Source organism: Mustela nigripes, chromosome 2 (assembly GCF_022355385.1).
Source record: "Mustela nigripes isolate SB6536 chromosome 2, MUSNIG.SB6536, whole genome shotgun sequence".
Taxonomy (NCBI): Eukaryota; Metazoa; Chordata; class Mammalia; order Carnivora; family Mustelidae; genus Mustela; species Mustela nigripes.
In genome coordinates this window covers 52,803,798-52,823,630 of record NC_081558.1, presented here as the reverse complement: position 1 = coordinate 52,823,630, position 19,833 = coordinate 52,803,798, and the positions used below count along the sequence as shown (strand labels likewise).

Sequence of the window (19,833 nt, the reverse complement as noted above, 5' to 3'; positions counted from 1 at the left end):
TCAATTATAACTCCTAGAAAGTCTTATAGAACCACACAATTTTGAAGTGAGATGGAATCTCTAATATCCTTAGTCCAATTATTTCATTCTACAGAGATGGCAAGAGTAGCCCGGAAATCATTTAAGGTCATAGATCTGGTTAATGGTTGGGAAGGAATGAAATCTAGAGTTGCAACCAAATGAAGATGCCTACTTTTTGAAGAGTGAGGTGCAGTGTGTGTATTTTAGCAGATCATAAGAAAGCATAGTGATCTAAGAGCAGCCCTGCTATGACTGGCTACAAAGCTGATTCTGCTCTCTCTCTTATTTCAATATCTTTCCATTAGGGATTCAGAAACTCAATTAGACTGATGGTTCCAAGGGCACAGTCAACAGAAATCCAAGATTTATTTTCAGGGTTGAGAAGGACAGGCCAATATCCATCCTTTCAAAAGTATAGTTTAGGTTATCTGTTTTGAAAGCCCACTAGTAAACTTTGGTCTACTCACCCAGTTTGGTAAGTGACTTACCAGCAAAGCAGTCTACCATGGAGGCAGAATAAAGTTATGGGAAATATAAAAGTCACTTGTGCTTGGTTTGGGGACATTTATTTCTGAAGTACTTTTACCTTCCTTAAAGCAATGCTGAGTGGACAGCAAGGAAGACAGTCTGGGAAGATGCTGGGCAGTGGGAAGAAAGCCAGGTAAATTACAAACAGACCACAGGTTAGCCACCTGCAGGCGGGTATTTGCTTCTGGCTTTTTGGAATGCTACACAGTTTAAATGGCTAACCTGCCAAGATTAAAGAAAACTGTAACACTTGATGCTGGTGAGGATGTGGTGATGAAAAGCTATTGTACTGGATGAGAATGTAAAATGATGTAATTTTTCTGGAAAACAATTTAGCAATATGTTTCTAGAATCTTTCAAATGTTCCTATCTTCTGGTCTATTTGCAGCAATCTATCCTCAGTAAATGCTTCCAGCAATTTATCCGAGGAAGTAACCGGAAATATTAACAAAAATGTTCCACAACATAATTTACAGTTGTAAAATACTGGAAACAATGTTACCATCTACCACTAGGGGAATGTCTCAGAACAGTATATTTCATCATTTAAGAAGGCATATTCTATAGTCATTAAAAATGCCTGACAGGCATCATTTTTAATTACATGAGAAAGTGTTACAATGTTAATATATGAAAGCAAGGGGAATTATTATAAATAAGATTTTTTAAATATATATTTAACAAACATTGAAGGAAATAAGTGAAAAACTGGTAGGAAAATGGGTGTCTTCTTTTCCTGCTTTATAACTTTTGACACTTTACAAATTTTCTACAGTAGCTTTCCACTGACTTTATAATTTTTAAAAATGTTAAGAAAACCTAAGCACCTAATTCTGGAAGCCAGGTAAAGAACAATAAAATAAATTCCACAAGACAGGAAGATATTAATGAAGATAAAAGTAATTATTAATGAATCTGAAAGCAAAGCAAAACGAGAGCAAAAACTATAGAACTAATAAATAAATCAAGTACTTAGTCCTCCAAAAAGACTGATAAAATAGACACGCCTCTCTAGCAAGTCTGAATAAGAGAAAAAAAGAGAAAACATAAACATGCAACCTTAGGGATGAGGAAAGATTTTTTAAAAAGACAAAGAGAGTCTTGGGGTGCCTGGGTGGATCAGTGGGTTAATGCCTCTGCCTTTGGGTCAGGTCATGATCTCAAGGTCCTGGGATTGAGCCAGTATAGGGCTCTCTACTCAGCAGGGAACCTGCTTCCTCCCTTCTCTCTCTGCCTACTTGTGATCTGTCAAATAAATAAATAAAATCTTTTTTTTTAATTTTAAAGATTTTGTTTATTTATTTGACAGATTACATGTAGGCAGAGACGCAGGCAGAGAGAGAGGAGGAAGCAGGCTCCCTGCTGAGCAGAGAGCCAGATGCGGGGCTCAGTCCCAGGACCCTGAGATCATGACCTGACCCGAAGGCAGAGTCTTAACCCCCTGAGCCACCCAGGCGCCCCAAATAAATAAAATCTTAAAAAAAAGAGACAAAGAGAGTCTTAAAAGATGCTAAGAGAATACCATATGTATTTTGTGTCAATTAATTTGAAAATTTAGATGAATAAAAGAAAATTTACGAAGCAAATGAAATTAAATATTTACTCTCACTAATAAAAGAAATGCAAATTAAAAAGCTCTGTTTTGTACAAGTTTCTAAAAGTACAACCTAGTAAAATGTTTCTGGAAGGTAATTAAGCTTGGGAAAAAACCCCATATAAATATATTGTACATAGTATATATTGTACATTTAAGTGCATGTGAGTATACACACAGGTGCATACACACATACATTCTCTCTAAAATAACAATTCTACTTATAGGGCTTTTTTCCTAAAGAAATAATCCTAGACATATGTAAAGATATAAAAATGTTCATTTCAACAGCATCTCAAAAAAATATGCTGAAGTTGGAAAAAATCGAGGACATGGTCACTAAGTATACATTATACAGAACACACAGAGAACCACAATTACCTTTCTATAAAGTTAAGAATAAAAACCTATTACAGACAGTATACTATGATCCAATTTTTATAAATATAAACAAATGGCAGCAAAGATGACAAATGTCCCTCTATATGTTTGCATCTGCCTACGAAAAGTTCAAGGAATGTGATATTGTGTACTAATCTAGTAAGTCTTCTTAATTCTGGGAAATGGGACTTGAGATGAAGGTGGACAAAGACTTTCTGTTTCTACTTTGTAATAAAAGTATGAGTGCCTTACATTGTTAAAAAGATAACTGAGAAAAGAAAAAGGAAGGGAGAGAGGTAGGGAAAAAGAAAGGGAAGGAGGGAAAGGAAATCTGGGAGGTAGAAGGCAATACGGTATAGCAAAATAAGAAAAGAAGCCACAGCTTCAGAGGTACCATTTGGCCCCCATAAACTTACCATCAATGTCCTAGCTACATTACAGCCCAAGGTGCCAGCTCCAAGCAGCAGACACTTGGCAGACACAATCTTGTCTAAGTCCAAAGTAGGGACCAATCTCCAACACATCAATTTGAGATTTAAATCCACTGATGACTCAGCTAACCTAGAAAACGACAGAATTATTTATTCATTCAGTCACTCATTTATGCCCCATCTTATCCTAAAAAGGTAGAAAGCATCTGAATAAGAAACTGAGGAACAAATCCTGAGCAAAATGGGATCAAAGGGAAAATAAGATGAAGCTTTAGGGCAATAGGGAGGAGAAATGGCATACAATTTGTGCCACCGTAGACTACTGCCACTGCTAGTGATAGGCCATGAATTTGATACTGAGCCCCTAGCAGCCAAGGGGAAAATGCAGACATGGCCACTTACAGGAGTCATTGTAACTATAAATTTAAAAAGTAAAACAAAACAAACAAAAAAACCCACAGCTACTTAAGAGGAAATTTTCCCTAATACTGAAAACAAGAAATATTTTCCACATCCCCTCAAAAAAGGGTGCACTGGGGCGCCTGGGTGGCTCAGTGGGTAAAGCCGCTGCCTTCGGCTCAGGTCGTGATCTCAGGGTCCTGGGATCGAGTCCCGCATCGGGCTCTCTGCTCAGCGGGGAGCCTGCTTCCTCCTCTCTCTCTCTCTCTGCCTGCCTCTCCATCTACTTGTGATTTCTCTCTGTCAAATAAATAAAATCTAAAAAAAAAAAAAAAAAAAAAAGGGTGCACTTATATCATCCCTTAAATACAACATTAGTTTCCATTAAATATTTCTCACAATGTCCTTCAATGTAGGCTAATAGGAAAAATCAAAGGACCATGAATAAAGGACTAAAAGGTAGTAGGTACCTGTAACTAACTAGGTTTGAGTGTCTCAGCTCAAAGCAAGAACAAAATTTATAATGTCTAGAAGAGTAGATGAACTGTGTGCTCTTCCAAATCTCCACTGGTGATATTTAGTTTTCACAACCACAATTAAATCAAGTCAGGCAGCAACAACTGGAGTAACACTTGTCATTATAAAAAGCAGCCCCTGCGCTGCCCTGAGTGATGTGGTTGGTCTGACGGAACCTTCTGTGTGTCCTGGTGACAAACAGCCCCATTGGAGAAAACAGCTTCCAAAATATACCTTTTGGGGTCCATACATTCACTGAGGTTCACCATCCTCGGTCCCATGCCACCTTTCTGGTTTTTTTCCCATCCAACTGCTTTGGGACAATCTTAAAGCAAATAAAATAGGGAGTTGAATGAAGGAAGGAAAAATAAAAACAAGTAAGTAAAGTAGCAAGAGGGCCAAACATTAATAAGCTTTCAGTTCACTTCTTTCTCACAGAGGCTCCAGGGCTTGAACTTGCACGTACTTGCTAAGTGGCTGGTCATCTGCCCCAACTACCCACACCCTTGCGGAGAGACCACCAGACCCGGGCATGGTTTTTCTGTAGAAGGGCTTCTGAAATAACCCTCGATTTTCATCTGAGTAGCCTCCACTTCCCCAGTTCCTGGAAGTTGCTCAAAATAAGACGATCCCCTCTGGGCTATGTATAACCCTGTGCAGGGCTCTCTTACCAAGGAAGACCAGCCAGTGTGACTACACTTTTCCACTGAAGTTCCCACCAGGCTTTCAAACTCTGCATTCAGTTCCTCCTTTCTGTTTCTCATCCTTACCATGTCCCTCTGCTCAGCCTCCCAAGCCTGTCACTGAGCACCTGGCCTATTCCTCTGTTAAGCGGCCCTCTCCTTTAAGTTTATCCTTATCCATTCAGACCTTCCCCTTTCCTGACTTTTCTCTTCTCCACTAACCTCTCTTAATCTCTGCTATGGGTGCCTCAGAACTTTAATTCCAGTTCTCAAAGTGTGCTCTGTGTGATGCTCTGAGAGGATAAGGGTCCTGTGGTTGCTCTATTCTACTATTAGAAAATCTCTTAAGTGTCTTGCTTGCTTTCTAGAAAGCTCCTGCTACTTTCTCACCTTAATGGTAATCTGACTTCCTTGGTGGAAACCTGCTAATGGGGGCCTCTCTTACACTCCTCATATCTTAGGACCTTTGTCACTCTCCCATTCTCACCAAATACCTGAAATTCACACTAAAACCTCAACTCCTTAATAGGGAATTCACTTGGCCACATCTATGCTGCTAGCATCCCCTCCAATGTCTGCCTTAAGTAACATTCTCTGAAGGAACAGGAACTCCCTGACTTAAAAATGTATAGGACTGCTGGGAAGAATTGTATGTTTCTAATTTGTATGTTGGTGTTCTTGGCCATTCTCCTACTTTTAAAGATTTTATTTATTTATTTATTTATTTATTTGACAGATCACAAGTAGGCAGAGAGGCAGGCAGAGAGAGAGAGAGAGGAGGAAACAGGCTCCCTGCCGAGCAGAAAGCCCGATGCAGGGCTTGATCCCAGGACCCTGGGATCATGACCTGAGCCAAAGGCAGAGGTTTTAACCCACTGAGCCACCCAGGTGCCCCAATTCTCCTACTTTTAGATTGCTGCCAACACTTCTATTTTTCTTTCCTTGGTAACTTTTTAGCTTTTGACCTCTGTTTTTTAAAATAGTATTGCTCAATATAATTATGGGACCTAGAAGGTGTAGATTTTCTTAATGCGCTCTTTCCTTTCTGGGATAGAATGACCATTGGAAAACCTTGGGGCCAGTTATCCTCGAAACCTACTTGGGCCCCACTGTAGCTGGAGACATCATTCACAGCAAGAAGCCAGAAAACGAATGTCCCTTCCCATTTTAACTCAGGCACTCTGAAGTGGTCCTTTTTTTTTTTTTTTTTTTAATGTAACAAAGTTAAACTGCTATAAAAGAGGAGTTCTTACAGAGGTTAAGAGTTCAAAATTCTTTTTTTCTAGGAAAAGGAGTTCAGACATGTTACTAAATTCATATTTTGTTTGTTTTCCTTAACTACACTTACATTAAATTAAAAAAATACCTCTCTAACATATAGCCAAAAACCTGAAAGAACTTCAGAACAGTTTAGTACTGTAACTAACAACTCTGGCCTAAGTTTTCTCCTGTTACAGATAAGAAGTCATAGATAAAAACAAAATTTCATTTCAAATGAAAACATCTCTGTACTCAAAATGTCACAGCCATTTCTAAGAAATATATATAAAACTAGATATATTAGATATATCTAGATATAGATATATTACCTATATATATATATATATTAGATATAGCTTATTAACAATGGAAAAATATATTTAATCCATCAATAGTATTTAGTCAGTCCTATCTGCCTCTATATAAACTGTATCCATAAGCCATGCCCCAAATAATAGAAAAATATTTTTTAGGAGAAAATCAGGTCTTGCTTTCCCACAGCTGAACAAGCAGGAGGAGAACATCAAGGACAAGAATTAAGATGAAGAATGTCCCACTCACAGCAGAGTCTACTGTCTCCTTCCCCTGGCTGCCAGTACAGTTTTGTAACAATGGACAGTGGGCTCCTTGCACCACAAGGAGCAAAAGATGATTAAAATTGTACTTCTTATGCCATTGTCATTGCAATTTTGGACTGTCTTCGAAATAATAAAAAATACTACCGTATCAATAGCCTTCATTTCATACTATGATACAGAATAACTCTTTACAAAAATTTATTTAAAGTTTTATTTAGAGCTAAGAGGGAAAACATTAATTTACATGAAAAAAAGAAAATTGGCCTTTCCTAAACTAAATAATCTACACTCGATATCAAGTATAAAGAAGATATATTGGGGTGCCTGGGTGACTCAGTTGGTTAAGTAGCTGCCTTCAGCTCAGGTTATGGTTCCAGGGTCCTGGGATTGAGCCCTACATCGGGCTTCATGCTCAGCAGAGAGCCTGCTTCTCTCTCTCCCTCTGTCTGCTGCTCTGCTTACTTGTGTTCTCTGTCAAATAAATAAATAAAATCTTTTAAAAAAAAGATATGTTGAAGGTATTTATTGGGTGATAGGAAACACCTTTTTCAAAAGGAAATGTACAATGCTTCCAGGCTTTGCCAGCTTCACCAAGCATCAGCGAGATCATCGGAACCGTGAAGGAAGAATCATACAATGACTTTATCATAAAAATGGAAAAAAAAAGTGCTTCCTCTGAAGGACAGCTGGCAGGATTAAGTGAGTGAAGGAGTACGGAAGGCACCTGGTGGCCTCCCAGGCACAGACCAGGCACATATCGCTTGTTAGGTAACTCACCCATTCCTCTAGAACTATCTACAATTGTGGCTTAATAACACGCAGGTATGGCACCTCAGTTAATAGCACATGGAAGCTATTTCAGAAGGTGCCAGAAGAGGGTGCTAAATCAAATGCATGGATCTAAAGACAGCAGGAAAGCTGTGGATTTCTTAAGGCTCTCAATTTACAACCTATACCCTTCTTTGCCTAAGCTGAATCCACTGTAAATTTATCCAGGAAATCTATTTAAGACATTTATCAGTGCAATGGCAAAGAATCACCGATAAAATGCCCTCAGAGCCAATCCTGAAACCTTCTGACATCACTATAGAAATGACATCTCAGAAGAGAAGCTAACAGTGCCCTCCCCAACACACACACATTCTCTCTCTCTCTCTGAGGCACAGGACCCCCAGAAGAAAGAAAACAAAGTGCTGTCGTGGAACAATGTAGATGTGGCGAAAAGCAAATTAAACAATTATGTATAAAGGTACCCTGGAAAGCATGTAAGTCATAGAAATCTGAGAGATCATTTTGGAGAATGCTGGGCTTTGTTTAAATAGGAAATTAACATAAATTAGCATTTACTAAATGCCTATAATAAGCCAGATAGTGTTTTGTTTTTATACAGGACACACATTCGTCCTAAGGGAGACTCCATGAAGTAAGTATTATCTTTATTTTACTTGGATTTGAGTATGTATTCTATCTTTGTAACATGTATAAAAATACATAAATGTATACACACACACACACACACACACACATCTATAAAATATCCATGAGCCCAAGTTTCCTAACTTATGAACTGGAGATAATAGCTGATGTCTACCATTCAGGATCTAGTGAAGAATATTAAATGTGGAAGGAGAAATGGCACTTTTGCTGACTGATTTACTATATGGAGAGAAAGATCACATAACTTTACAAAACAAATAAATATGTAAGTATAGTATTTTGTTCTTCCTGTAAGAAAGTTCAGGAATAAAGATTTTATATGAAACAAAAGCTAGGTGGTGGGGGGAGAATCTTCAAGACTGAAGGGAAAAAACAAAGGCCTGAAGGAAATTTCCTGAGGACCATCTTTGCCTTTGTTCCTTTCTGAATAGCAGAGTGTGCCCTCTGTTCAAGGGAAGTGTTCCCATGGGCAAAGAGGTAGGCGCTGTACTTTTCTCTATCTTCTGCTGCCATTGTGAAGGGAATGAAAGGAAAGTTAAACTTGCTTCAGTTCCTGATATGCATTCTCAAAGACTGGCAAATTACCTGGGCTAAATGCCATTTCTGGAAGCTTCACTTCGAAGACGATGCTGTGAGCAATGTCTCTCACCCCCTGCATGGTGCGGTCCCGGAAGCAGAGGACTTCAACAGACTGGAAACTGCTACTCCTTGATGTCAGGCCCCAGGTTTGAATTAATTCATTTTTTTTTTTTTTTAAAGGAGGGAAAAGAAAGAGCTCACATAAGAGCTTCAGCAAAACCAGTTGGAGAGTATTCAATACATTGTTAATTATGCCTCACTGAACTCTTGGGGCATGGCCTTAACCTCTGAGAGATTTTGAACACATTCACATATGCTTTTTTTTGTCCAAATGCTTAGAGACCGAACAATGAATTGGCTCTGATTTCTAAATGGATTTTATGTAACAATCGCATTAAATAAATAAATAAATAAATAAACAACTCTGACAAATCCATCTAAAATACAGGGGGGAATAAAGCTTACAAGACATTAAAAGAAACTCTAAGACATTCACGGGTTCTCCTGGCCCCCCTTCTCCCTCTGAACTCATATTTTATGAAATAGCACCTCAATTAGAAATAGTTAGCAAGCCTATGTGTACTCAGACACACTACCTGGGTAAGCAAGTGTAACAATTCTCCCTCTGGCGACAATCTATAATTAACCATCTTCATTTTTTTAAAAGCATTTTTATGTAAGTAAAACAGATATGAAGACAAGTACACAAATCCTAAACATAAAGGAGCCTATCTCCTGCCTCTCCCAGTCACTGGCCAGCCCCTTTAAGAGTAACTACTACTCTAATGTCTAAGTCTATTTCTGGGTTTTTCCTGCTCTGATCTTTACAGAGAAGGAATCAGAGGGCCTATTCTCTTAAGGGCTGGATTATTTCCACTGAACCTCATGGCATCTGTGTTGACATGAACATCAGCAGTTCACTCAGATTTATGACAACATCACATTCCATCACAATGAATATGCCACAATTTATCGACCATTTTACTGTTGAAGGACATCTGGGTTATTCCCGGTGTTTGATTATAAAGAATAATGCTGCTGTAAGCATCCCTGCATGTGTGTGTTGCTTCTAAGCATACATTTCTATGCATTATCTACCTGGGAAAGAAACTGTTGAGCCAGAGATAGTTTTCACTTTGGTGGATGCTGCCCATTTTTGAGCAGTTTGAGGGTTCCAACTGACTCACATCTTTGACAACACCTGGTGCTGTCATCTTTTTCAAGTCATCTGGTAGGCATATAGTAGTATCTTAGCATGGTACCTCATTATCTCTATTACTGAGTAGAATCTCATCATATTTTATGTCCATGATGACTAATGATGTTGAGCATCTTTTTAAATGTATATTGACCTCTTAGATACCCTCTGTTTTCATTATTTTAGGGCTAGAAGAAAAGGAAGATAGCAGCAGTAAGAAAATCCTATGTGAGGCTGACAGCTCAGACAGCTGGAGGGAGGGGCTGGAATTTCCAGCTTGGGACATCTGGCTGCTCACTCTGCCCTACTCTGAAATGTCTTTGGTGCAATATAGTCAGTCTGCAGCTCTGTAACATACCTGCTTAGGGGCTCCCACTGATGGAAACTGGATCATGACTGATGAATTAATTTATTATCTGGTTTCTACACCAGAAATGAAAAAATGCATTGGAAATAAAAGAGACACAGACAGAGGCATACACAGTGTCAAAAATAGAGTGACAGAGACAGACAGACACAGACACACACAGACACACACATGTAAATACCATCGGTGCGCTGCTAGGACCAAAAGATTCCTCAAAGGCCATCCAGGATGCTGGGCTAAGTTACAGGGATCATATACACCAATTGTTATCTGTAAAGAGAAAAGATGTTTTGAGTGAGTCAAGTGTCATGTCAGGTTCACAGTACAGACACTGCTAACAATTCCTCTTCCCTTTTATGCTATTCTGCAAAAGCATTAACAATTAGACACTTGAAGGGCTAGAGAGTAGAGAAGAAAGCAAAAGGATCTCACGCCAGACCACAGGGCTTCTAGATGGAGAGGCTATCGAATTCTTCTCTGAGCCTCCACACCTTGCAGTAGGCTTGGCATAGTAGGAACTAGATACATTCAGAAGTAAGAAAGATTGCAGGGAAAGTAACTGGGAGGGAAGACAGTCAACTGTCAGGGCTCACATAGAGAACATCCTCTCATAAAGAGCCACAACCTGTGAAAACTACTAATGTTTATGTAACAAAAAAAATCAAAGAGGGGCCACTACCATTACAAGCCTACAGTCAGATCAAATGAAAAAGTCAGATGCTCTGGGGGTGCCTGGGTGGCTTAGTGGGTTAAGCCTCTGCCTTTGGCTCAGGACATGATCTCAAGGTCCTGGGATTGAGTGCCACATCGGGCTCTCTGCTCAGCAGGGAGCCTGCTTCCCCTCTCTCTCTGCCTACTTGTGCTCTTTCTTTCTCTGTCAAATAAATAAATAAAATTTTTTTTAAAAAGTCAGATGCTCTTGATATTGTTAATATGTATTTCCTTCCACTCCATCCCCTCAAACTCCCTCAGCACTGACCTCTGTCTAGAAAACTCTATCCAACTCCAAACACCATTTCTTCAGTGAAGACTCCCTTTGGTGGGAATAGTCACTCTGCTGTGCTTCCACAGAAATTTGTAGATCATACATACCATTTTTTACTTTTTCTTCTTCCTTGCAAAAGACAATGAGTACGCAGCACCCAGATCTTAATTTCTAAATACCATTCTCCAATAAAAGGAATCAGGGCTCCTTGAACACATGGCTAAGTCTAGGGCTGAGGCGGGGAAAATACAAGATGAGCCTGCAGCATCTTGTATACCAGAAAGTAAGTGCTCAACAAACAAAGGCATGGAGCCATGCCAAGGGGACACCAGAACCAACTGAAACAGCATTTGATGGTCAAGGCTAGAACAATCTGAACAATGCAAATAAATAATGCAGGACTGGATTATAATCCAAAGGTATAAAATAAATACCTGTGAATCCATACTGATATAAATAAATGATGGGATAAATAAAAGTAAGAAGGTGAAGAGGCAAGTCTTCCTTATAGAAGATTTCCAAACAATATACTGCCCTTTCTAGGAATAGAGCTTAACCCTTCTCCTGGAGAGTGGGCTAGACTCAGTGACCTACTCCCAAAGAACAAACAGTAACTTCACAAAAAACAAACCTGGCAAAGACTACCTTAACCACATGATCAAGTTTAACATCATCATGGATGCCGTGTGCATATCAGGCACCTGAGATATGATGTAATGACTAGGGCAGCTCACCCTTGGCAGAGTTCTTCCCAAAAACCCATAATCCCGGTCTAATCATAGGGAATCATCAGACAAATGCAAATTAAGGAACATTCTATCAAAATAACTGTCCAGTACTCTTCAAAACTATTAAGGTCATCAAAAACAAGGAAAGTCTGAGGAATTACTACTGACCAGGGGAGACCAAGGAGTCATGACAACACAATGCAATGTAGTCTCCTAGAATGGCTCCTGGAACAGAAGGAAGCCATTGTGGGAAAAACTGGTGAAAAGGAGAATAAAGTCCAGAGTTTAGGTAACAGTAATCCACCAATGTTGCTTTCTCAGGTACTATGGATAACATCAGAGAAAACTGAAACTGGGTGAGAATACTGAAACTGCGCTGTAGTTTTAGTTTTTTAATAAATCTAAAGTTATTCCAAAATAAAAAGTTTATTTCAAAGAAAAGAAGACAATGAGCATCTGGAGAGCATGGAATATCTTTTTCATTTCCCCATGATCAATTCATGTATACATACCAGATACTTAGTGAATGCATGTTGAATAATGAAAAGATGGATGGATGGATGAGTGGGTGGGAAGGAGAGATGGAAGGAGGGAGTGAGGGTGGATGGGTTGGTGTGTGAAAGGAGGGAGAAAGGGAGGGACAGAGGAAAGATGGCTGGGAGAGAACCATAAATCAACCAACAGGTTCCCTTTATAGGTATAGTTTTGGGTTAAATAAATAAAAACACAGTAGAATTTTAGTTACTCTAGATCCACTAAGTTCCATGAGAATGGGGCCAGGCCAAACAATTCTATTTATTTTACTACAATGCTCAATATAATATTAGACACAAAGCAGAAGCTTAACCCTTACTCAGAGAAAGGAAAAGAAAGGAAACAAAAGACAGAAAGTTAGGAAGGCAGAAGGAAGGCAGGCAAGCAGGAAGGAAAGGCCTAGAAGTCCACCATCCAGAAAAAACCAGCATTAACACCTTGGTATATAATCCCCCTTAATTTTATCTTTGCATAAGTATATTTTTACCACAACTTTTATACAATTATATAATTTTAGTATAATTTTTATTATGAAATGAAAATGAGACAGTGCTATAAATACTGTTTTATAGCTCTTATTCTGTTGTTAACTGTCTTCTATACCAATAAATGTCTTTCTACAACCTCTGTCAGTAGTGGCTGAATGGCATTCCACTGTACTATTGCACCACAACTTTTTTTCTATTTCCTATATGGAAATTAGGAATCTCAATTAATTAGCCTTCATATGTGCTTAAGAAAAATCTCTGAAAATGAATTCTACTCTAGTACTATCAGATAATTACTGCATTATTCCAAGAGTACTCCTTTTTGCTACCTTCTCTATGTGAAATTTTCTTATTCTTAACACTGAAGCTTTTTGTGTAGACACATTTCCTGTCTTTAATGCAAACAGACAGATTCATATTTTATTCAATACAGATTCAAACATATAACTATCCTTTCAGGAAACACAGAATATCTTTATTTGAGACTTCCTTTTCCCTGGGAGATAAAAACACCAGCATCCAAGCTTTTAAAAACATAGTTTGCACAGACTATTCTGAGTACTGCCCCTTGCTACATGACTGTAGCTAAGGCAAATCAGTCAAATCCTTTAAGCCTCAGCTGGTTTTTTTGGGGGGGGGGGTAGTCAGAAAGGGGCAGGGGGAGAGAGAGAGAGAAAGGATCTTAAGCATGCTGGGCATGGAGCCTGACGTGGGGCTTAGTCTTACGACACTGAGATCATGACCTGAACCTAAATCAAGAGTAGGATGTTAACTGACTGAGCACCCAGGTGCCCCTAGGCCTTGGCTTTTTTTTTTTTTTAAGATTTACTTGAGAGAAAGAGAGTGAGTACGGGGCAGGAGTCGGGCAGGGCGGTAAGCAGAGGGAGAGTGGGAGAAAGAGAGAATCTCAAGCCGACTCCCCACTGATCGCAGAGCCTGACACCGGGGCTTAATCTTGCGACTCTGAGAGCATGACCTGTGCCAAAATCAAGAGTCAGACACTGAAACTGATTGCACCACCCAGGCATCCAGGTCTCAGCTTTTTAAACCTGAATCTCTGGGCAACTACTTCACAGAGACACAGTGAGGATGACAGGGTATGGTACAGACATGAAAAGCCCTGTTTATGTGTAGTGCTATTAACATTATTCATGCTTCCAAATCTCCAGTGGTGAGCCTAGCCATGTGTATCTGTATAAAGTGTTGAAGCGATGCTGGTGCCATTGGATCAGTTCACACACTTACTCGGAGAACCATTAGAGAAGGTGATCTAGGGGGAGGAGTCAAGATGGCGGAGAAGTAGCAAGCTGAGACTGCTTCAACTAGCCAGAGATCAGCTAGATACCTTATCTAAAGATTGCAAACACCTGAAAATCCATCGGCAGATCGAAGAGAAGAAAAACAGCAATTCTGGAAACAGAAAAACAACCACTTTCTGAAAGGTAGGACCGGCGGAGAAGTGAATCCAAAGCGACGGGAAGATAGACCCCGGGGGGAGGGGCCGGCTCCTGGCAAGCGGCGGAGCAACCGTGCACAAAATCAGGACTTTTAAAAGTCTGTTCCGCTGAGGGACATCGCTCCAGAGGCTAAACCGGGGCAAAGCCCACGCGGGGTCAGCGTGGCCTCAGGTCCCGCAGGGTCACAGAAGGATCGGGGGTGTCTGAGTGTCGCAGAGCTTGCGGGTATTGGAACGGGAAAGCCGGCTACAGAGACAGAGCCGACAGTAAGCTCACAGCTCCGTGTTACCTTGAACCGGTCCCAGGCTCGGTGAGCTCGGAGCGCGGCCGGAGGTCAGGCAGACGGGAGTAACTGGGCGCGGTTCTCTGAGCGCGCACTGAGGAGTGCGGCCCTGGGCTCTCGGCTCCTCCGGGCCGGACCAGGAGGCCGCCATTTGTATTCCCGTACTCTGGAACTCTACGGAAAGCGCTCAGGGAACAAAAGCTCCTGAAAGCAAACCCGAGCGGATTACTCACCCCGGCCCCAGGTAAGGGCGGTGTAATTCCGCCTGGGGCAAAGACACTTGAGAATCACTACAACAGGCCCCTCCCCCAGAAGATCAACAAGAAATCCAGCCAAGACCAAGTTCACCTACCAAGGAGTGCGGTTTCAATACCAAGGAGAGCAGCAGAATTCCAGAGGAGGAGAAAGCCAAGCACAGAACTCATGGCTTTTTTCCTGTGATTTTTTTTAGTCTTGCAGTTAATTTAATTTTTTCTTTTTCATTTTTTTTTTTTTTCTCGCCTTCGGGTAAAATTTTTTTTTAACTGTTACCTTTTTCTTTTTTAACGATTTTATACTAGTTTATCTAATATATATATTTTTTCTTTTTTACATTTTTCTTAGGTGTATTCTTTTTTTAAAAAATTCTTTTCTTTTTGTTTTTTTCTTTCTTTCTTCCTTTTTGAACCTCTTTTTATCCCCTTTCTCCCCACTCACGATTTTGGATCTCTTCTAATTTGGTTAAAGCATATTTTCCTGGGGTTGTTGCCACCCTTTTAGTATTTTACTTGCCCCTTCATTTAGTCTTATCTGGACAAAATGACAAGACGTAAAAATTCAACACAAAAAAAAGAACAAGAGGCAGTACCGAAGGCTAGGGACCTAATCAATACAGACATCGGTAATATGTCAGATCTAGAGTTCAGAATGACAATTCTCAAGGTTCTAGCCGGGCTCGAAAAAGGCATGGAAGATATTAGAGAAACCCTCTCGAGAGATATAAAAGCCCTTTCTGGAGAAATAAAAGAACTAAAATCTAACCAAGGTGAAATCAAAAAAGCTATTAATGAGGTGCAATCAAAAATGGAGGCTCTCACTGCTAGGATAAATGAGGCAGAAGAAAGAATTAGTGATATAGAAGACCAAATGACAGAGAATAAAGAAGCTGAGCAAAAGAGGGACAAACAGCTACTGGACCACGAGGGGAGAATTCGAGAGATAAGTGACACCATAAGACGAAACAACATTAGAATAATTGGGATTCCAGAAGAAGAAGAAAGTGAGAGGGGAGCAGAAGGTATCCTGGAGAGAATTATTGGGGAGAATTTCCCCAATATGGCAAAGGGAACGAGCATCAAAATTCAGGAGGTTCAGAGAATGCCCCTCAAAATCAATAAGAATAGGCCCACACCCCGTCACCTAATAGTAAAATTTACAAGTCTCAATGACAAAGAGAAAATCCTGAAAGCAGCCCGGGAAAAGAAGTCTGTAACATACAATGGTAAAAATATTAGATTGGCAGCTGACTTATCCACAGAGACCTGGCAGGCCAGAAAGAGCTGGCATGATATTTTCAGAGCACTAAACGAGAAAAACATGCAGCCAAGAATACTATATCCAGCTAGGCTATCATTGAAAATAGAAGGAGAGATTAAAAGCTTCCAGGACAAACAACAAATGAAAGAATTTGCAAATACCAAACCAGCTCTACAGGAAATATTGAAAGGGGTCCTCTAAGCAAAGAGAGAGCCTACAAGTGGTAGATCAGAAAGGAACAGAGACCATATACAGTAACAGTCACCTTACAGGCAATACAATGGCACTAAATTCATATCTCTCAATAGTTACCCTGAATGTGAATGGGCTAAATGCCCCTGTCAAAAGACACAGGGTATCAGAATGGATAAAAAAACAAAACCCATCTATATGTTGCCTCCAAGAAACACATTTTAAGCCCGAAGACACCTCCAGATTTAAAGTGAGGGGGTGGAAAAGAATTTACCATGCTAATGGACATCAGAAGAAAGCAGGAGTGGCAATCCTTATATCAGATCAATTAGATTTTAAGCCAAAGACTATAATAAGAGATGAGGAAGGACACTATATCATACTCAAAGGGTCTGTCCAACAAGAAGATTTAACAATTTTAAATATCTATGCCCCCAATGTGGGAGCAGCCAACTATATAAACCAATTAATAACAAAATCAAAGAAACACATCAACAATAATACAATAATAGTAGGGGACTTTAACACTCCCCTCACTGAAATGGACAGGTCATCCAAGCAAAAGATCAGCAAGGAAATAAAGGCCTTAAACGACACACTGGACCAGATGGACATCACAGATATATTCAGAATATTTCACCCCAAAGCAACAGAATACACATTCTTCTCTAGTGCACATGGAACATTCTCCAGAATAGATCACATCCTCGGTCCTAAATCAGGACTCAACCGGTATCAAAAGATTGGGATCATTCCCTGCATATTTTCAGACCACAATGCTCTAAAGCTAGAACTCAACCACAAAAGGAAGTTTGGAAAGAACCCAAATACATGGAGACTAAACAGTATCCTTCTAAAGAATGAATGGGTCAACCGGGAAATTAAAGAAGAATTGAAAAAAATCATGGAAACAAATGATAATGAAAATACAACGGTTCAAAATCTGTGGGACACAACAAAGGCAGTCCTCAGAGGAAAATATATAGCGCTACAAGCCTTTCTCAAGAAACAAGAAAGGTCTCAGGTACACAACCTAACCCTACACCTAAAGGAGCTGGAGAAAGAACAAGAAAGAAACCCTAAGCCCAGCAGGAGAAGAGAAATCATAAAGATCAGAGCAGAAATCAATGAAATAGAAACCAAAAAAACAATAGAACAAATCAACGAAACTAGGAGCTGGTTCTTTGAAAGAATTAATAAAATTGATAAACCCCTGGCCCGACTTATCAAAAAGAAAAGAGAAAGGACCCAAATAAATAAAATCATGAATGAAAGAGGAGAGATCACAACTAACACCAAAGAAATACAAACTATTATAAGAACATACTATGAGCAACTCTACGGCAATAAATTTGACAATCTGGAAGAAATGGATGCTTTCCTAGAAACATATAAACTACCACAACTGAGCCAGGAAGAAATAGAAAGCCTGAACAGACCCATAACCAGTAAGGAGATTGAAACAGTCATTAAAAATCTCCAAACAAACAAAAGCCCAGGGCCAGACGGCTTCCCGGGGGAATTCTACCAAACATTTAAAGAAGAACTAATTCCTATTCTCCTGAAACTGTTCCAAAAAATAGAAATGGAAGGAAAACTTCCAAACTCATTTTATGAGGCCAGCATCACCTTGATCCCAAAACCAGACAAGGATCCCACCAAAAAAGAGAGCTATAGACCGATATCCTTGATGAACACAGATGCGAAAATACTCAACAAAATACTAGCCAATAGGATTCAACAGTACATTAAAAGGATTATTCACCACGACCAAGTGGGATTTATTCCAGGGCTGCAAGGTTGGTTCAACATCCGCAAATCAGTCAATGTGATACAACACATCAATAAAAGTAAGAACAAGAACCATATGATACTCTCAATAGATGCTGAAAAAGCATTTGACAAAGTACAACATCCCTTCCTGATCAAAACTCTTCAAAGTGTAGGGATAGAGGGCACATACCTCAATATCATCAAAGCCATCTATGAAAAACCCACCGCAAATATCATTCTCAATGGAGAAAAACTGAAAGCTTTTCCGCTAAGGTCAGGAACACGGCAGGGATGTCCATTATCACCACTGCTATTCAACATCGTACTAGAGGTCCTAGCCTCAGCAATCAGACAACAAAAGGAAATTAAAGGCATCCAAATCGGCAAAGAAGAAGTCAAATTATCACTCTTCGCAGATGATATGATACTATATGTGGAAAACCCAAAAGACTCCACTCCAAAACTGCTAGAACTTATACAGGAATTTAGTAAAGTGTCAGGATATAAAATCAATGCACAGAAATCAGTTGCATTTCTCTACACCAACAGCAAGACAGAAGAAAGAGATATTAAGGAGTCAATCCCATTTACAATTGCATCCAAAACCATAAGATACCTAGGAATAAACCTAACCAAAGAGACACAGAATCTATACTCAGAAAACTATAAAGTACTCATGAAAGAAATTGAGGAAGACACAAAGAAATGGAAAAATGTTCCATGCTCCTGGATTGGAAGAATAAATATTGTGAAAATGTCTATGCTACCTAAAGCAATCTACACATTTAATGCAATTCCTATCAAAGTACCATCCATCTTTTTCAAAGAAATGGAACAAATAATGCTAAAATTTATATGGAACCAGAAAAGACCTCGAATAGCCAAAGGGATATTGAAAAAGAAAGCCAACGTTGGTGGCATCACAATTCCGGACTTCAGGCTCTATTACAAAGCTGTCATCATCAAGACAGCATGGTACTGGCACAAAAACAGACACATGGATCAATGGAACAGAATAGAGAGCCCAGAAATAGACCCTCAAATGTATGGTCAACTAATCTTCGACAAAGCAGGAAAGAATGTCCAATGGAAAAAAGACAGCCTTTTCAATAAATGGTGCTGGGAAAATTGGACAGCCACATGCAGAAAAATGAAATTGGACCATTCCCTTACACCACACACAAAAATAGACTCAAAATGGATGAAGGACCTCAATGTACGAAAGGAATCCATCAAAATCCTTGAGGAGAACACGGGCAGCAACCTCTTCGACCTCTGCCGCAGCAACATCTTCCTAGGAACAACGCCAAAGGCAAGGGAAGCAAGGGAAAAAATGAACTACTGGGATTTCATCAAGATCAAAAGCTTTTGCACAGCAAAGGAAACAGTTAACAAAATCAAAAGACAACTGACAGAATGGGAGAAGATATTTGCAAACGACATATCAGATAAAGGACTAGTGTCCAGAATCTATAAAGAACTTAGCAAACTCAACACCCAAAGAACAAATAATCCAATCAAGAAATGGGCAGAGGACATGAACAGACATTTCTGCAAAGAAGACATCCAGATGGCCAACAGACACATGAAAAAGTGCTCCATATCACTCGGCATCAGGGAAATACAAATCAAAACCACAATGAGATATCACCTCACACCAGTCAGAATGGCTAAAATCAACAAGTCAGGAAATGACAGATGCTGGCGAGGATGTGGAGAAAGGGGAACCCTCCTACACTGTTGGTGGGAATGCAAGCTGGTGCAGCCACTCTGGAAAACAGCATGGAGGTTCCTCAAAATGTTGAAAATAGAACTGCCCTATGACCCAGCAATTGCACTATTGGGTATTTACCCTAAAGATACAAATGTAGTGATCCAAAGGGGCACATGCACCCGAATGTTTATA

At 39.7% G+C, this 19,833-nt stretch overlaps 1 protein-coding gene across 3 annotated transcripts in view; it reads right to left on the bottom strand.

Moving 5' to 3' along the window:
• Positions 1–19,833, bottom strand: part of ATG7 (autophagy related 7) — a 258,133-nt gene that overhangs the window by 199,532 nt on the left and 38,768 nt on the right. For all 3 annotated transcript variants that reach the window (XM_059390338.1, XM_059390340.1, XM_059390339.1), the window contains 4 exons: positions 10,154–10,242; positions 8,414–8,535; positions 4,105–4,195; positions 2,941–3,085 (listed from right to left, as the gene is read on the bottom strand). In XM_059390338.1, the coding sequence (XP_059246321.1) occupies positions 2,941–3,085; positions 4,105–4,195; positions 8,414–8,535; positions 10,154–10,242 (447 nt within the window). The remainder of the gene's footprint in view (positions 1–2,940; positions 3,086–4,104; positions 4,196–8,413; positions 8,536–10,153; positions 10,243–19,833) is intronic.